This window comes from Sceloporus occidentalis, unplaced genomic scaffold, assembly GCF_023333645.1.
Source record: "Sceloporus occidentalis isolate IW3139 unplaced genomic scaffold, rSceOcc1.0.p SCAF_20, whole genome shotgun sequence".
In the NCBI taxonomy this organism is placed as follows: Eukaryota; Metazoa; Chordata; class Lepidosauria; order Squamata; family Phrynosomatidae; genus Sceloporus; species Sceloporus occidentalis.
The window spans coordinates 5113080-5130987 of NW_028317000.1; the positions used below are offsets into that span (position 1 = coordinate 5113080).

Consider the following 17908-nt stretch of genomic DNA (forward strand, 5'->3'; position numbering starts at 1 on the left):
CATTGACCTTGTTAGCTGCTGCATCGCACTGTTGACTCATGTTCAACTTGTGGTCTACTTGGACTCCTAGATCCCTTTCACATGTAGTCTTGTTCAGCCAAGTGTCCCCCATCCTATATCTGTGCATTTCATTTTTCCGCCCTAAGTGCCAAGCGGAGATTCAAACGCTGGTTTCTCCAAGTCCTAGACCAACACTTCTGGTGTTGTTTTCCCCCCAACCCAGATCTCTTTGTAGTTGCAAAAAAATAATAATAAATAAACCTGATGAGATGCCTCTGGGAATAAAGCTAAATACTTAATTTCATGCAAATCCTGGCTCCCAAAAGGTGGATGCAAGGAACACTCCTCCAGAAGCTTAACCAAAGCCTCAGATCACGATTGGCAAGTTTGCAGTGATGTCAGTCCAACGGAGTTACTACAAGTCCCCCAGGGGAATTTTCAAAGCACATAAAAACCTCTTCCCATCCCGGGCCCAGGCTTCTTCGATCCAGACTGGTTTGCACCAGGGAGCTGGGTAAGTTAAGAGCTCAGCATTATTTTCCCTTGTATATTCCCTTAGGACAAACTCTCTATGCAAGCAGAACGCCGAGATCCTGATCTGTTGCATCGTAAGCTTTGTGCAGAGGGTTAGAAGCATTAGGTTGACATTTTACAGCGTGGGTTTTTATTTCATTTCATCTCATTTTTAAATGAGTAGTCAGGTTTTGAAGCCGTCGCGGAAGGAAAGAGCTGGCGAATTCCGAGTCTGTTGGTGAAACCGGCGGGATTTCCTATTTTCTTAGCTCTGCGCCGACTTTTGGTGATGCTGAAGGAAAGGGCTTTTTAAACATCAAACTGGAAGACTTCTCTGGTGATATTGTTTAGGAACGGAAAGCTGAAGCCAACTAGTTTTTGAAACGGAGTCTGACACCATAGATATAAATGCAGTTTGACACCACTTTAATTGCCATGGCTCAGTGCTACAGACTCCGGGGATTTGCAGTTTGGAGAGGCACCAGCCCTCTTTGGCAGGGAAAGCTCAAGACCTTGGAAAACTACACGTCCCACAAGATATGGCACTTAAAGCGGTGTCAAATGGCATTCATTCTACCGTATAGATGCACCCTCCTCAATCTTACTTATATTATTTATTTATTTATTTATTTATTTATTTATTTATTTATATAGTGCTGTAGATTTACCTCCAAGTAAATAGGAAAGAGATTCCTCTCTTTGATATTCTAAGCCTAAACTGTATGGATGCTCCCAAAGATGAGGATACCCACTGACTTACCTTATCTTTAACCTTATCTTTGATATAAGGGATAATTTCTAGATAATTATATATCTCAATTATATTGAACCTACAACTATCTATTATCTCATTGTTTATCTTATCCATCATATCTTCGGTAACTGACTCACTTATGCTGCTCTACTTAGAAATTACTCTTAGGAGCCAGGCTCTAATTTCTTTTCTTGACATTCTCTGATATTAATGAGTGCTAATTTAGGAGAAAGATGGGTAATATATTAATTAATTAAATATCATTGGCCGGTTTTGGAGTCTTTCTTGGGAGAGGAAGGCGCTCAGCCTTATAATCCAGTTGGCATTATTCCCTGCAGATGCTTCAACTGGACATTGCGTCTCTTGCCACTGCAGACACTACTGCAGTTACTACTATTACTAATATGATTCTAATTAGGAGCGGTGGTACTAACACTACTACTACAAAGGTACCCTGAATAGTGAAACTGTGTCAGTAAAAAGAACCAAAGCTCATATCGGTGTGCCCAACCTGGACTGAATGTTTGACTTTGTTGCAATTTTGTCCTTTCAATTTGAGGCTGCCTGAGTACATTCCTGCCTGAGTAACTTCCTAGTAACTTACTACTTCGCCACCTCCTCTACTGTGGTCCCCATGGATGAAGCTCTTCTGGAACCTCCTTTGACTTCTTTCTATCGGTGAGTGGGTTTAGCAGGGAAGGCACTGCCATGGGGCAAGTGGCATCACTAGCGGGGTTCTTGGGGTGCGGACTGCACCAGGTGACAGGTGACCACCCCGAAATGGGCTGTGATATTCATCTGCATCCTTTTAAAATGCTTTAAGACAGTGATTCCCAACCTATGGGTCGGGACCCCTTTGGGGGTCCAACGACCCTTTCACAGGAGTTGCCTAAGACCACTGGAAAACTCATATTTCTGATGGTCTTAGGAATCAAGACACCACAATTTTATGGTTGGGGGTCACCACAACATGAGAAACTGTATGAAAGACATTTAGATTGCACATATGATATTGTAATCTGAAGGTATAATTTTAATTTTGCTGGTTTGGTTATGTCACAATGATTACCACTGAATTATCTGTGATTATTATAAATAATAATAATAATAATAATAATAATAATAATAATAATAACGTTCAGTAATACTATTTATACCCCGTTCTGATAGCCTTGGCTGAAGAGCAGGGTATAAATAAATATTATTATTATTTATTATTATATGGGAATTATGATTTATGAGTAACATTAGTGCAAAAAAGCATGAGTAAGGATCCTATATAGTGTGAAATGGGAGAAGGTCAAACAGGGGTGTGTGCTGTGTTACACAATGAGTTACCGCACCAGGTGGCACCAACCCTAGGGATGTAGGGGTCAAAAATGTCCCCCACTTTCTCCGTAGTTGCCTACCTCTATTTGAAAAGACAAATGAAAACGTATGGAAGAGGTTGATGGAAAGTGATCTAACCATGGGTCTTCTTACAGGTATCGTCCTCCAAGACAACGGATGCCCTACTATGGATACTACAGTAAGCCACTTGGTCCTCCTTTGTCTCCCTTTGTCAAGAAAAGGCTACCCAAATATGGGTCCCAGTATATCCCACTCTATGGGCCAAGGTATCTTCCACCCAAGAACATTCCAGTGTATGAGAAAGGCCGTTATGTTCCACCGTACTGTACAGTTGGAGGAACTGGTTATCAACCGCGGCGTGTAAATCTCTGCCCAGAACCACATGTATCCAAGAACCCCAAAAGAAATCCAACCAGGACCCCAACACAGCCATACGTAGATGTGTATCAGCGACCTTTGAGCCAAAGTCCGTACAATGGGATACTTAAAGGCCGACATGATACCATCACTAAGGGTTCAGCACCTTACGTAGCCAGAGCTCCACTCCCTCGTATGACGAAAGGACCTGTATTATATTCTCCCAAAGATTTGGAGCCACATATACCCAAAGTCCCCTTACCTCGTATGACCAAAGGTCCAGTATTATATTCCCCCAAAGATCTGGAACCACATCTGCCCAAAGTCCCACCACTGCAGATGACCAAAGGCCCAGCACGATATCCAACCAAGTTGTCACCCCCACTTGCAGCCAACGGCTCACAACTCAACATCGCAAAGGGCCCGCAGCTTCATGCATCGAAGGGCACAACCAAAGGCCCACGTCTAGTTGTGACCAAAGTCCCACGGTTCAGGATGTTGAACTTCTCCCGCTCCTTCCGGAAGAGAGGTTCACGACGCAACCTTGTGAAAGGCTCACAACCTAGCCTGACAAAGGACTCGCAACACTCTCTGGCCAAGGGCTCCCGGGTCTCCCTGGCAAAGGGCTCTCAACCCAACCTGGACTATGGAGACGCGTGCCCAACTCTGAAAAACAATTCCAAAAACGTTAAGGTCTCCAGGACAGGGAAGAAGTATTGCTCGACAGCCAAGTGGCCGTTCTGAGGACTGGTGGGAGAAAAGACAAACTGTGAACTTCTATCACCCAAGGACCCAGAAGTAGCTCTGGACCACTTCTGTGCAGTCCACAAAACCTGAATCACTCCACGGTTGGCTTATTACTATTTATTATGTCTATGAAACCTGGTTGCTATTTTAACCTTTGCAGATGTGAAAGGCTGAGAGCACTGACTCGGATGTATTACACACCGTTAATTCCTATGTAGGGATGTAGTTTTTCATTAATCTCAGAAAGTTGCAAGTATTTTTGTTACACGTATATTTGCAACGCCGGGCAGAACGCATCTCACGGTGCCACCTTGCACCACTGCTGCTGGAAAGTCACTCACTCTGAGATCAGAATGAAGTGCCCAGACAGGTGGGCAGCAAAATTGCTCGCAACGTCTAACACACCATGCAACTGTACTCCATCGTGAGAATTATGTGACCCCCTCTTAGATGTTGTTGGAGTGCAACTCACAGCAGCCCCGATAGCCAACAGTAAGGGATACTGAGAGCTGCACCCCAATCTGTCTGGAGAGCTTCAGGGTTCCCATCTATTGTTCCATTTCTGTTGCACTGAACAGATAAGAAACCTTGAGCCTTCAAAACTATTTAATCCTTCCCTATCACCAACCCCCAATATCCACAGATTCAAGCATTTATGGCTTGAAAATATTCCCCAAAAATATGCATACCAAAAAGCAAACCTTGACTTTGCCAGTTTACATAAAGGGCACTGTTTTACTATGCCATTAATGAGACTCGAAAAGGGGACAAAAAGCTGTAGATGGAGTGGTACATCCGTTTGTTTTGCTGCAAACTTTCTACTGCCAGACCTACTAAGGTTTTCCCTGTTTGTTTAAATTAACAAGTTGCCGTCCGGCGAAATGTATGGTTGTTGTTTGTAATATTTTGTAACGGTCGTTGTGCCTTCTCCAAATAAACTGTCGTTGTTGTAATGGAACTTGAACATCCACAGATTTTGGTACCAACAGTGGGTCCTGGAGCCAAACCCCAGCGGATGCTAAGGAACCATTGTGCATCTTAAAAGATAGAAGCTCCAAACGCACTTTTAAAACCAGGGTTTCTAAGGCTCTGTTGATCTGGGATCCAGAAAATGATGACGGCAGTGTTATTTTAGGCTCTATATGCATAGGACAAGTAAGCCAGCTTTCCTCCTTCCTCTTGCTGGAAAGTCTTGGCAACTCAGGGCCAAATCCCTGGGGATGGTGTGATGGATGATAGATTTTTGTGGGTTTTTCAGGCGATGTGGCCTTGTTCTAGTAGAGTTTATTCCTGATGTTTTGCCAGCATCTGTGGCTTTGGCATCTTCAGAGAATGCTGACGAAACGTCAGGAATAAACTCTTCTAGAACATGGTCACACAGCCCGAAAAACCCACAAAAAACTATGGATGCCGACCATGAAAGCTTTCGACTTCACAGTCTGGATGATGCTTGGGCCATTCAGTGCCAAACCCATCTTCTTACATTAGATTTTAAAAAGTTCCCAGTTGCTCTGGATCTTCTATGAACAGCCACCTGGCATCAGAATAGCAGGATCTGGATCTTCCTGGAAGATCCAAAGTCCTCTATTCTGCTGCCAGGCGGCTGTTCACATGTAAATGCCAGTGTACCATCCTGTGGCCACCACTACAGTTCCCTTTGCTCTGAGGTCAGAATGGATGCCCAGAAGCAAGTCACTCGCTGCAGCATCAGCTGTACCAGGCAGTATAGTGGGTCACACATGCAAACAGCCACCCCACATCAGAATGGAGGAGCAAAGTAACAGCTCCAGAGCCAGGATATTCCCACCTGGTCACAGAATATCCTGGCCAGTGCAAACAGCGCCTTGGCCGTGGGGCACATTGAGACAGGTGGATGGAGGGATGCATGACTCAAGGTTCTGCCATGGATGCTTGTCTCAATGAGCCCCACAAGTGAGAGGGTGCTGGAGTCTCCATGCCCCAGTGCCTTGATCTGTAGTGCTTTGGCAACCTCTCACTTGACTGGCTCCGGAGATAGGGTTTTTGGGGACATGTTTGGTCATTAACTATAGTAAGCCTTAATCCTAAAGGTTATGAGGTTGTAAATCTGAATTATGATCTCATAAATATTGAACAGAAAGCCAGCCACGTCGGTTCCTGTTTCTCCACCATTTGAATCCCTAAAACCTCAAGTGCTTTTCGAAGCAGAAAAAAGGATTGGGGCCAGAACTTTCCCCACCCTTGTAATAAATAAAGGCATTTGTTTAGTCTTGTTTTTCCATCCCTTGAACTGTGAAATACCACCATCTGCTGGCACCTTTGGTTTCCTACAAATACAACTGAGATCAAGTCTGTGTCTATACGGCCAAAATAGTGGAAGTTCCTTATGGGCTTTATTGATCTGGATTCTATTGAGTCTCATCATCCATCATCCCAATATCTAAGAATAAAGTAAGTTCTCTGTGGAAAGGGGAAGGTGGGAAACATGAGGTTCTCTCTATGCTCTTGGTTAGGCATGATGGGGACCAGAGTCCTTCAACATCTGGCAGGGCACAATGTTCCACCTTTGCAAGGAAACTTCTTATGGAAGTGAAGCCCACTCCAAAGTAGAGGCTGAAGATTCTTAGCAAACTGGAGGACCTCTTCTCTCCTCCCTTGGATCTTTCTCATAATGAACAGGGAATGTGAATTCAAATGGAGAAACATAGTGAAAGAACAGAGAGCAACAGGGTGAAGACTTGGATGATCAAATATTTGAGGAGTGGCCAAAATGAATGTCTTTGGGAGACGGAGCATGTTAACCTTTTCTGGCCCTCAGTTGCAAGCTCTAAGCCATAGATCTGAGTCCACTGCTAGGTCATTTCTTGTGTTTCAGAAGATGTCTACTGGACCATTGATGGGGACAGCAGGTTTAACATCTCTGGTGGCATCCATTTCTGTAGCCGCCACAGTTGCCATATCTATAGCCACCCCAGCCATCACAATAGCCACCATTGGAGCCACCGGGTGATGTGCAGTACACCTGACAAAGTGCTGTATCACAGTGCATGACAGGGCCAGGCATTGACACGCAGACACATGGAGGCTTGATGCACAGCTGGGTTGGATGGCATTTCCACTCGCAGATATGCAACACTAAACACAACACAAGACAACAACACAAGAAATATAATGCATGGTGATTTTTAATGTTATAGAAAGAGTTGCAGAAAAAGCTTAAAGAGAACATGTAATAAGATTTCTCAAAGACGCCTCAGTTTTTTTTACTAGATCTAGCAGGATGGTTAACATTCAGCTACAAAATGGTGGAAGGTCCTTGTGGTCTGGGCAGATGTGGACTTGACTGAGTCCCATTGTCCAAGATTTGGTTGACAAGTGTATCCAAAGAACCAAGGACCCTTTGCCCAAGAGTTGGAAGGTGGCGAACATGGAGTTCTCCATAGTTTCTTGAATGACAGCTCCCTTCATTCCTGGCCATTGGTCAAACTTGTCAGGCATGTTGGGAACTGGACCTCTCCAAAATTGGGCTGGCCACAACCCCCAACCCCTCTACAACAGATCTTCTCATGGAGGTGAGCAAAACTAAGAGGTAGAAGCAGGGGCTGAACATTATGAAGAGAGAATGTGAGACAAGATGCTAAAGTGCTGAAAGACAGTGGCAGAAAAGAGAGGAAAAGCTCTCCTGTTGGGTTGGGAACATCCCTGAGAGCCAACAGAATGAAATTAGGATAGATGTGGCAAAAGAGAGGGAAGGCCTCAGTGTTCAGAAATCTGAGGAGCAGCCACAGTCGTTGCATTTGGGAGACTGGGCATCCTCAACTTTCCTGGCACTCAAGTGCAACATCTGAACCATAGATCTGCACTGAGAGTCCGTTGCTGGGTAGTTCCTTGTGTTTTGGAAGATGTCTTTTGGGCCGTTGATGGGAATGGCAGATTTACCAGCACTGGTAACCACATCTGTTTCTCCAGCCATATCCACCATAACCATAGCTGCCACAGCCGCCATGACCATAACCACCATAGTAGCCATGACCATAGCCGCCATATCCATAGCCATCACAATAGCCGCCGAGACCGTTGGAGCCACAGTGGGGTTGGCAGCTCACTTCACAAGGTGCTGTGTCACAGTGCAAGATGACTCCAGGGATTGACACGCAGCAGCATGGAGGCTGGATGCACACCTCCCATGGATTTCATTGAAACTGGCAGAGGGAGCCACAGTTTCCAGAACCACAACTCATTGTTGCAAAGCGGAGGAAGAAAAACACAGGTAAAAAAGATTTTTTAATATGTTTCTCTATTCCATGTCTGTTAAACAATGTATTTTTCCACTGTTCTAACTGCATTCGGCTTTGACTTACGTTGTGAGCCGCCATGGGTCCTACACTCGAGAAAGGTGCAAAATAGATAAAATATATGAAAAATAAATAATAAAATACAGTGGACCCCCTCCCATCCATGTAAGCCCCCCCCCACACACAGATGGCACAGCTCATTATTCAGTGACAGCAATGCGAACATGGGTGCATCAGCACATCTGCATGCATGTGCCACCATTGAATAAAATGGGACATGGAGATCCATATGTCCTTGGATCGCCAGCCCAGAAATATGAAGGCTCCACTGTATTATATTCAAATTGTGGATCCATCCAGTGGAGGGGAAGAGGGGAATTGGCAAGTTTAATGTCACGATTACATGGCTGACTATGCCAGGATTCAGTGTCAGAAGTGAAGCAGTCAAAACCTGAGCTTGGACAACTGAAACTCTTGGTTTTGCTTCCTCTCAAATTCTGTTCTTTTAGCTGACAGTAGCAGCCTCTAATGTGTGCCTCCTGTTTTACTCCACAGCAAACTCCTCTCGTAATCCCACTCTCCAAAGCAAGGACCAACCACTAGGGAGCCATCGAGATATTTTTGTGGGGTTTTTGGGCTACGTGGCCATGTTCTAGAAGTGTTTTCTTCCTGACGTTTCACCAGCATCTGTTGCTGGCATCTTCAGCCAAGATGCTTCCTTCCATATGCAAACAAAGACCTTTAAATAGAACAAAACTAGCACTTGTTCAAAACTGAAGGAACAGCTTTGGGAGGTGCTATGTTGTCTTTCTTGAACAATTGTTTAACTGTCCTTCCCCTTTTAAGAGGATGTTTTTAATTAATGTAGTGGACAGCTGAGTTATTTTAATGTTTCAATGTGTTTAGTCACATTGCACTTGCTTTAGATTGTAAGCTTCATTGGGCCGAGACAGACGGCCCAAAAGTGGCACGGCGGTGGCGATAGTAAGGCTCCGGATCATGCACGGACCATAACCCAACGCTGTGTGGATGGCGACATGATGGCAGCCATGATGGGGGTCACCTTCTTGGTGTAAGCAATGTGCAGCATCTACACATCGCTCCTCGTCGCTTACGTCACGAGTGTGCCAATGACTTTTCCGGGTTCTTTTTACTCCAGAGGGAAGCCACACAGTTTGGAGGCTGCGGCTTCCCTCCGGAGGTAAAATAGGCACCTGCATTTTCTAGTGGTCTGTACCAGACCATTTTCTCTCTGTTTGGGGGAAAGTGCAGGGTATAAATGAGGAGGGAAGCAATAATTAACAAAGGATATTTAGGACATAAGCCCCATTCTTCTTCTCCTTGGAACTGTGAGGCATCCTTCCATTTCTCTGTCTTTAGAAGCCAACAGATCCTCAGCAATGTTAGCAACCATTCCACATTCCTAAACTGCTTCTCAAACCCATTTGTGTGAATGGCAACCAACACATTAAGGAAATGAGCAAAAGCCAGCATGGATAACAGCACCAAGATTGATGATGAGCAACTATACACCATCCCATGATCTGGAGGAGGGCTTTTGGTGTGTGACTATGTCATGTCATTTTAGGCATGAGAAGATGTCTGATACTGTATCAAACTCCACGTGAAGCAAAACGAGAACACAAGTATTATGAAGTATGATGGTTTTTAATGATAGTGAAAGGATACAGAATTTCAGAAGTAGATTAAAAGGAATAAGAACATTCTGCAAGACTTGCACATGCATTACTAGAGCTAACAGTACAGACAACATTCAGCTACACAATGGTGACAGTTCCTTGGGGATTGTACAGATGTGGACTCCGCTGAGTCTCATCACCCATCATCACAACGATGACAAGTTCATCCAAAGAACCTCTCCATAGAAGTTGGAAGGTGGGGAACCTAGGGTTTTCCATATGTTTTTGAACTACAGCACCTTTCATTCCTGGCCATTGGCCATACTGGTCAGGCATGATGGGAACTGGAGTCCCTCAACATCTGGCTGGCCACAACCCCTGCCCCCCACCTGTGCAACATAACTTCTCATGGAGGTGAGACCCGACAAAGAAGAAGGAGCAGAGGCTTAACATTATGGACAGAGAATGTGAATTAAAATGCTGAATGATTCTGAAAGACAACGGAAGAGTAGAGAGGAAGAAGGTTCTTTTTGGGTTGGGAACATATCTGGGAGACAACAGAATGAAATTAGAACAGATATGATAATAGAGAGGGAAGACCTGGGTGTTCAGAGGTTCGAGGAGCAACCCCAGCCCATGCCTTTGGGAGACTGAGCATGCACCTCTTTCTGGCACTCAGGCCCAAGATCTCAGCCATAGATCTGTGTCAAGAGTCCATTGCTGGGTCATTTCTTGTGTTTCAGAAGATGCCTTTGATGGGAATGGCTGGTTTACCAGCACCCGAAACCACATCCATTTCTCCAGCCACATCGGTTATAACCAGAGCCACATCTACCATAACCATAGCTACTTCCGCAGCCATATCCGCCATAACCATATCTGCCACAGTAGCCATTACCATAGCCGCCACAGTAGCCATTACCATAGCTGCCATATCCATAGCCACCACAATAGCCGCCGAGACCGTTGGAGCCACAGTGGGATGAGACGTTCACTTCACAAGGCGCTGTGTCACAGTGCATGACGGGTCCAGGGAGTAACACTGTGCAGCATGGAGGCTGGATGCACACCTCCCATGGATCGCATTGAAACTGGCAGGGGGACCCACAGTTTCCATATCCACAACTCATTGTTGCAAAGCGGAGGAAGATCTGGGGAGAGAAACACAGGGAAAAAAGATTTTTTAATATGTTTCTCTATTCCATGTCTGTTAAACAATGTATTTTTCCACTGTTCTAACTGCATTCGGCTTTGACTTACGTTGTGAGCCGCCATGGGTCCTACACTCGAGAAAGGTGCAAAATAGATAAAATATATGAAAAATAAATAATAAAATACAGTGGACCCCCTCCCATCCATGTAAGCCCCCCCCACACACAGATGACACAGCTCATTATTCAGTGACAGCAATGCGAACATGGGTGCATCAGCACATCTGCATGCATGTGCCACCATTGAATAAAATGGGACATGGAGATCCATATGTCCTTGGATCGCCAGCCCAGAAATATGAAGGCTCCACTGTATTATATTAAAATTGTGGATCCTTCCAGTGGAGGGGAAGAGGGGAATTGGCAAGTTTAATGTCACGATTACATGGCTGACTATGCCAGGATTCAGTGTCAGAAGTGAAGCAGTCAAAACCTGAGCTTGGACAACTGAAACTCTTGGTTTTGCTTCCTCTCAAATTTTGTTCTTTTAGCTGACAGTAGCGGCCTCTAATGTGTGCCTCCTGTTTTACTCCTAGGCAAACTCCTCTCCTAATCCCACTCTCCAAAGCAAGGACCAACCACTAGGAAGCCATCTAGATATTTTTGTGGGGTTTTGGGGCTATGTGGCCATGTTCTAGAAGTGTTTTCTTCCTGACGTTTCACCAGCATCTGTTGCTGGCATCTTCAGACAATATGCCAGCCACAGATGCTGGTGAAACATCAGGAAGAAAACTCTTCTAGAACATGGCCACATAGCCCCAAAACCCCAGAAAAACTTTGGATGCCGGCCATGAAAACCTTCAATTCCACATCTAGATATTGTTGGACTGCAATGTCCCTCTCTATTGACTATCCTGGGAAGGGGTACAGGACTGGCTTTGTGGTCCAGCAAGATTTGGAGAGCATCCAGTCACTGAGACCTCCTGGAATCACTTTATCCTCCATGATGGAAGCAGGTGGCAGGAGGTCTCCAGTGACCGTGGTTGATGATGGCTCAAGTTAACAATTCCTCTGAGCATTGAATACTTCCCTTGAGTGCATCACACCTTTTGTTTGTCTCCAGTCTTAGTCTGGAGAAATCAGAAACAGTTGCTATCTCATAGGAAGAGAGAGAGAGGACTGAAGGAGAGAGATTGGATTGGAACATACCTGGTTGTCCAAAGAGAAGCTGTGGAGATGTTCTCTCTGTGGGAGTGAAGAGAAGCTGATGGAAAGGTCTTGGATGGGATGCTCTTTTATACCTCTCCTTCAGCGTCCTTGGGGAGGTGGCACACCCTTTGGCCATGCCCAGGCTATGCTTAATTGCCACCTTGCAGCTGTTGGAAGAATCACGCCTCAAACCTTCTAACTGTTGACACTGCAAAGTTTTGGTGATTGCAGGTATGTTTCCATGATTCCTGAAAACACGGCAAAAGCAAATGGGGCAAAACATGCACAGAGCCATGGTTTATGAAAGGGTGTCGTTTCAAGGAGCATAGAACTGTTTGCAAAATTCGGCATAGTTTGGCCTTTCAAAGACATTTTGCCACCTGAGGCAAAGTTATGATATCCCCGTAGCCATAGAATCTAGAAGCATATAGCTTCATCCTCAATATGACATCCCTTGAAATATCATGCCGCCTCTTAAACTTCTCGTCTCCAGGCTAAACATATCCAGCTCCCTAAGTGTCTCCTCATAGAGCTTCTCCATTTGGGTCATCTTCCTCTGGCCAGAAGCAAAATGGGTTGGCAACTGAATTTTACTTCAGTATTGGTGATGATCGTGGCATCAATAGGGAGATGCAGGTAGTACGGACTGCACTGAGTGAAAACCCAGAGGAGATGAATACTTGGGGAACAGTCCTCCATCATCCATCTTAATCTTCAACATCTCCAGCCAGGGCACCTCTGCAAAAGGGGAAAGGAGGCCCATATTGCAAACTGTTGCAGAATGGGCAAATACACTGGATTACCTGACTGCCTAGCCCAGCACCAAGGTGCTTCTAGATGTGGCTGGTTGAGCAGGTGAGGTGGACAGAGCAAGAGACAGTGGGGCCATTTGCCACTTTGAAAAACTCATGCTTTGCTACAGTTTGTGCCAGAAAATCTGGAGTGTTTTTGTGGGTTTTTTGGGTTGTGTGGCCATATTCTAGAAGAGTTTGTTCCTGACGTTTCACCAGCATCTGTGGCTGGCATCTTCAGAAGACCACCTTTGAAAATGCCAGCTATAGATGCTGGTGAAACATCAAGAATAAACTCTTCTAGAACATGACTACATAGCCCGAAAAATCTACAAAAAGCTATGGATGCTGGCCATAAAAGCCTTTGACTTCACAATGATTTAACTGTCATGGCTCCATCCTATGGAATCCTGGGATTTGTAGAAGGAGACATAGAAAGATGTACACATCTCTCTTTCCCGCTAAGCTGTGAGCCTTTGCAGAGACAAAACCAGATAGTTGCAAAATAACCCCAATTGGTTCTTCCTCATGAAGGGTCATGTCCCCAATTTATGGCAAACAAGAGCAAAGGATGAGCATCCTTCCCTTTCACGCTTGCAACTTCAAACAATATGGATGACCTCATGATAACAATACCTGAGGTTAATAACACCTATTTAGCCTGATAAAGACAGTTGGAAAGACATTACAGGGCAAAGGTGTTTTAAGAAGGCTTTGTGAACCACTATTAAAGTTTAATATGCTTCAGGGGTGGTGGTATTTGTGGAATGTAATTTACTGGATAGTGGCCTTTCTGATGTGTTGAGTTAACTGCAGAGAGAGAGAGAGAGAGACAGATATGGCAGCTTACCTTCTCCATCATAATTTGGCCACCACCATTCCCCTCTTCTCAGAAGTGGAAGGCGTTTCAGCTTAAATTAAAGGAGACATGGGTTTGGTCCTTTTATTCGTTCCCTGCTAATTGCTGGTGCAGTTTTATGGTGCCATTTCCCCTGTTATCTCCAACCTTGGTTGGATCCACCAAGGTTCTTCTGATCTTTGTGTAGGACGCCACATCGCCTAGGTCACTCCTTGGAGATGTGGCATCCTCAACAGAGATCTGAAGAACCTTGCTGGATCCAACCTAGCCCAGCATTCAATTCCCACAACAGCCCATGGGATGTCGTAGTAAGAGGCCCACATTCATCACAGTCTACTAGAGAAGGCCCACAGCATCAAGAGCAACTTGCTAAGGCCCTATATGCATTAGCCAAATGAAACATCACCCCCCGCCATTCCCACAGTGATGAGTCTGGATAAGGCATGATCCAAACCCAGGTTCTATTGTGGAGTGTCTGGACCAGCGGTTCCCATCCTGTGGGTCAGGTCCCCTTTGGGGGTTGAACAACCCTTTCTCGGGGGTCGCCAGGTTGGGGATCTCTCCTCCTCCTTCTCCAAGGCAGCCAGATAAAGGCTGCTGGGGCTTGTAGGAGGCTGGAAGTCCCGCCCTTTCCTGGCCTCCCAACCAATCAGTGAGGCCACCAGCTGAAAAAGGGGCAGGACTTCCGGATGCAAGGGAGTTGTGGTCCAAAAAAGGTTGGGAACCACTGGTCTGGGTAAATTCGGTACCGAACCGACTCTACACCACACTAACAACACTTTTGCAAAACCTACCTTTTGTATCATTCTTATAACAATGAATGGCCAACAATTGGATATGGATATTCTAACAGCACTAATCCAGAATAGACCAGTAGATACGATAGAGAAACAATGGGATCCGGTAAAGAGATATGGAACCAACGAAGATGAACCGTAAAGAACCCGAAAATTAAATCGATATCATAAATAAGTAAAGAAACTACATAAGAGGATTGGATCATATTAAGGAATCATGAAAGAAAAGCAACAATTAATTTGAAATTATTCAATGAGCCAAAAATTTGTACAGGTTAATTCGGTTACCTTTAGAAATCAGTTTGCAGTGATTTATTTGCAGTCAATTGTTTCGAATGCTCAATGTACATAAACTCAATTAATTCACAGTTTAGACTCTAAACAATTGTAAGAAGGATTTACAAACTTACTAGTAGGTGCAGGCAACAAATCACAGTGAAATTCACCAGACTAGAACGCCTAGGCAAAGAAACAAGAATTGCAAGCAGATGTAATTTACAAGCAGAAAAATTCCAAACAGATGCAGAAAATTCCAGTTCCTAGACCATACATAATAGAAAAATAATTCCATTTTTTGTTTGGAATTTTTTTGCTTATACATTACATCTGCTTGTAATTCATTGGATATTGCAGTCCAGCAAATTTCACTGTGATTTGTTGCCTGCACCAAAAAGGGGTCCAGTCTGGCCTCCTGTGGAAGGGAGATCCACACATTGGGAGCAGCCACTGAGAAGGCTCTATCACCACTAAACACATCTGTGATGGTGATGAAACAGAGAGAGAACCTTCCCCCAAAGATCTTAAGATTTGGGCAGAATGGGATAATGGTCTTTCAGGCAGAATATTACATTTTCACCATCAGTCTTGTCAATGACACTGAATCTAAACCGTTGTGAAACTCTGTGTTAGGATGCCATTTCCAGTGTTTACAAGAGGTTGGTTGCAGCACAGCGCTCAAATTAAAACATCCTCCAAGGAGAAATCTCCATCTCTTGGCAAATAAGGGCAGCCCTAGAAAATGCTAAGTGTCAGATAATGATTATGATAGGGTGAACCAAGCTGCAAGCCAACAAAATACTGGCAGTTAAATGATTGATATAAACCAGAAGGGCGTTCCCAAACCACAACATTGTGAGTAATATGTGAGGATGCAATTCCAGTGGAAATGAGCTGAAACAAGATGGAGAAACACAATGCATGATGGGGGAAGCTGCCTGGAAAGCGAGGCGAGGATTCTTGAAAACTGCTGATGTGGCGATAGATGGCGTGTCCAAAACCTTGGATGCAGTTGCTTATTGGTAAAGAAGAAGATGACCCAGCAATGGACTCCTGACACAGATCTATGGCTGAGATCGTGAGCCTGAGTGCCAGAAAGAGGTGCATGTCCAGTCTCCCAAAGGCATTGAATGTGGCTACTCCTCGAACCTCTGAACACCCAGTCCTTCCCTCTCTTTCATCACATCTACCCTACTATCATTTTTTTGGCTCCCAGGGATGTTCCCAACCCAACAGGAACTCTCTTCCTCTCTTCTTCAACTGTCTTTCAGCACATTTCAGCATCTTAACTCACACAATGTCTTCATAATGTTCAGCCTTTCCTTCTACCTCTTAGTTGGGCATCACCTCCATGAGTTCTGTTGCAGAGGTTGAGGTGGGTGGGTGTGGGCAGCCAGATTTTGGAAGACTCCAGTACCCATCATGCCTGACCAGTATGGTCAATGGTTAGAAATGAAGGGAGCTGTAGTTCATGAACATGGGAGAATTCCATCTTCTCCACCTTCCAATGTCTGGGGAGAGGTTCCTTGGTTGTTTGGATGAACTTATCATCATGGCGATGATGGGTGATGAGACTCAGTTGAGTCCACATCTATCCAGACCACAAGGAACGTCCTCCATTTTGCAGCTGAATAGCATCTTTCCCACTAGCTTTAGTAAAATAAAACTGGGGAGTCTTTTGAGAAATCTTATTTCCCATTCTCCTTAAGCTTCTTTTGTACATATGTAACCTTGCAATAACATTAAAAACCATAATGCATCATATGTCTCGTGTTCTTGTTTGGCTTTATCTGGTGTTGTACATGGCGTTAGAGTATAAACAAAATAGGATTATAGTTAGCAGCTTTGTACTGACCCACATTCTTGGTCTATCAAGCCCAGTACCCTCTGCTCTGAGTGGCAATGATCCCACAGTCACGATTCTTTCCTAGGCCTACCAAGGACTCAACCTGTGATCTTCTGCATGCGGAGCATCTTCCGTGCCACAGAATCACAGTCCTTTTCAAGTGGCAATTTAACATCTGCTCCTAAAACAAGATTCGAAAAACAACAAGATTTAAAACAGTTTTTAAAAGCAAACCACAATATAGTTTATTGGTCCTAACCAGGTTCTGCCAGCTTCGAGCTTCAAAATGACACCCCTTCAGGTATTGAAAGATGTCGCCTCTTTTCCAAGTTAAACCTACCCAGCTCCATAAACTATTCCTCATAGGGCTTGCCTTCCAGACCTTGAAGCATCTTGCTTCCTCACCCCAGAACACAGTCCAGCTTCCCAAAATCTTCCTTGAACTGTGCAGCCCAGAACATAGAATCAAAGACTCATAGAGTTGGGAGAGACCTCAAGGGCAATCCAGTCCACCCCCAAGGAATACACAATCAAAGCACTCCCAAGAGATGGCCTTCCAGCCTCTGTTTAAAAACCTCCAAAGAAGGAGACTCCAGCATCCTCTGAGGGAATGTCTTCCACCGTCGAACGGTTCTTTCTCTCAGGAAGTTCCTCCTAATGTTGAGCTGGAATCTCTTTTCCTGTCGATTGCATTTGTTGTTCTGTGCCCTATTCTCTGGAGCAGCAGAAAACAAGCTTGCTCCCTCCTGAATATGACATCACTTCGAATTTTTAAACAGGGCTCTCATAGCACCTCTTAACTGTCTCTTCTCCAGGCTAAACATCCCCAGCTCCCTAAGTTGTTCCTTATATAGGACATGGTTTCCAGACCTTTTTCCCATTTGGTTGCCCTCCTCTGGACACGTTCCAGCTTGTCATTCACAGCTTATGTTTTTCTTGGTTTGTTTGATTTTTGGTGGGGGTGACGGTACAGTATTCCACATTTCCTCAACATTTTTTCTCTTCTTAAGGCATGCTAAGGAGAGTAAAGCTGCCACAAAACCACTTTCATCTTTATTCAACCCGTGAGTCATTGCTCTCACTTGGAGCTTCAGGGCATGTTTCTGATGTAAATAATAGGCTTCTTCCAGGTTGCGACAGCTGGTTGACAGTCATGCCAGGATCTGGCAGGTGCAAGAACCCGTTTGGAAGAACTCTCTCGGAGGAGATCAAAGGGGAGCTTTGGGGAAATTAACCTTCTCTGGACTACAACACCCAGCCAGCAGAGGATTCTGTGTGTTGTAGTCCTAAGAGAGAAGCAAAAAATTACATACTTACTTGTTTACTTTGTGTGATGGACTGCAC

The 17908-nt window shown here is 44.7% G+C and overlaps 1 protein-coding gene across 1 annotated transcript; it reads left to right on the forward strand.

The window, feature by feature from the left end:
* Nucleotides 1-1901: 1901 nt before the first annotated feature.
* On the forward strand, nt 1902-3718 carry LOC149301837 (uncharacterized). The gene is made up of 2 exons (XM_089482851.1): nt 1902-1945; nt 2752-3718. Exons 1-2 carry the CDS (start codon nt 1902-1904, stop codon nt 3716-3718), a joined length of 1011 nt encoding a protein of 336 aa, XP_089338977.1.
* The last annotated feature ends 14190 nt before the right edge of the window (nt 3719-17908 follow it).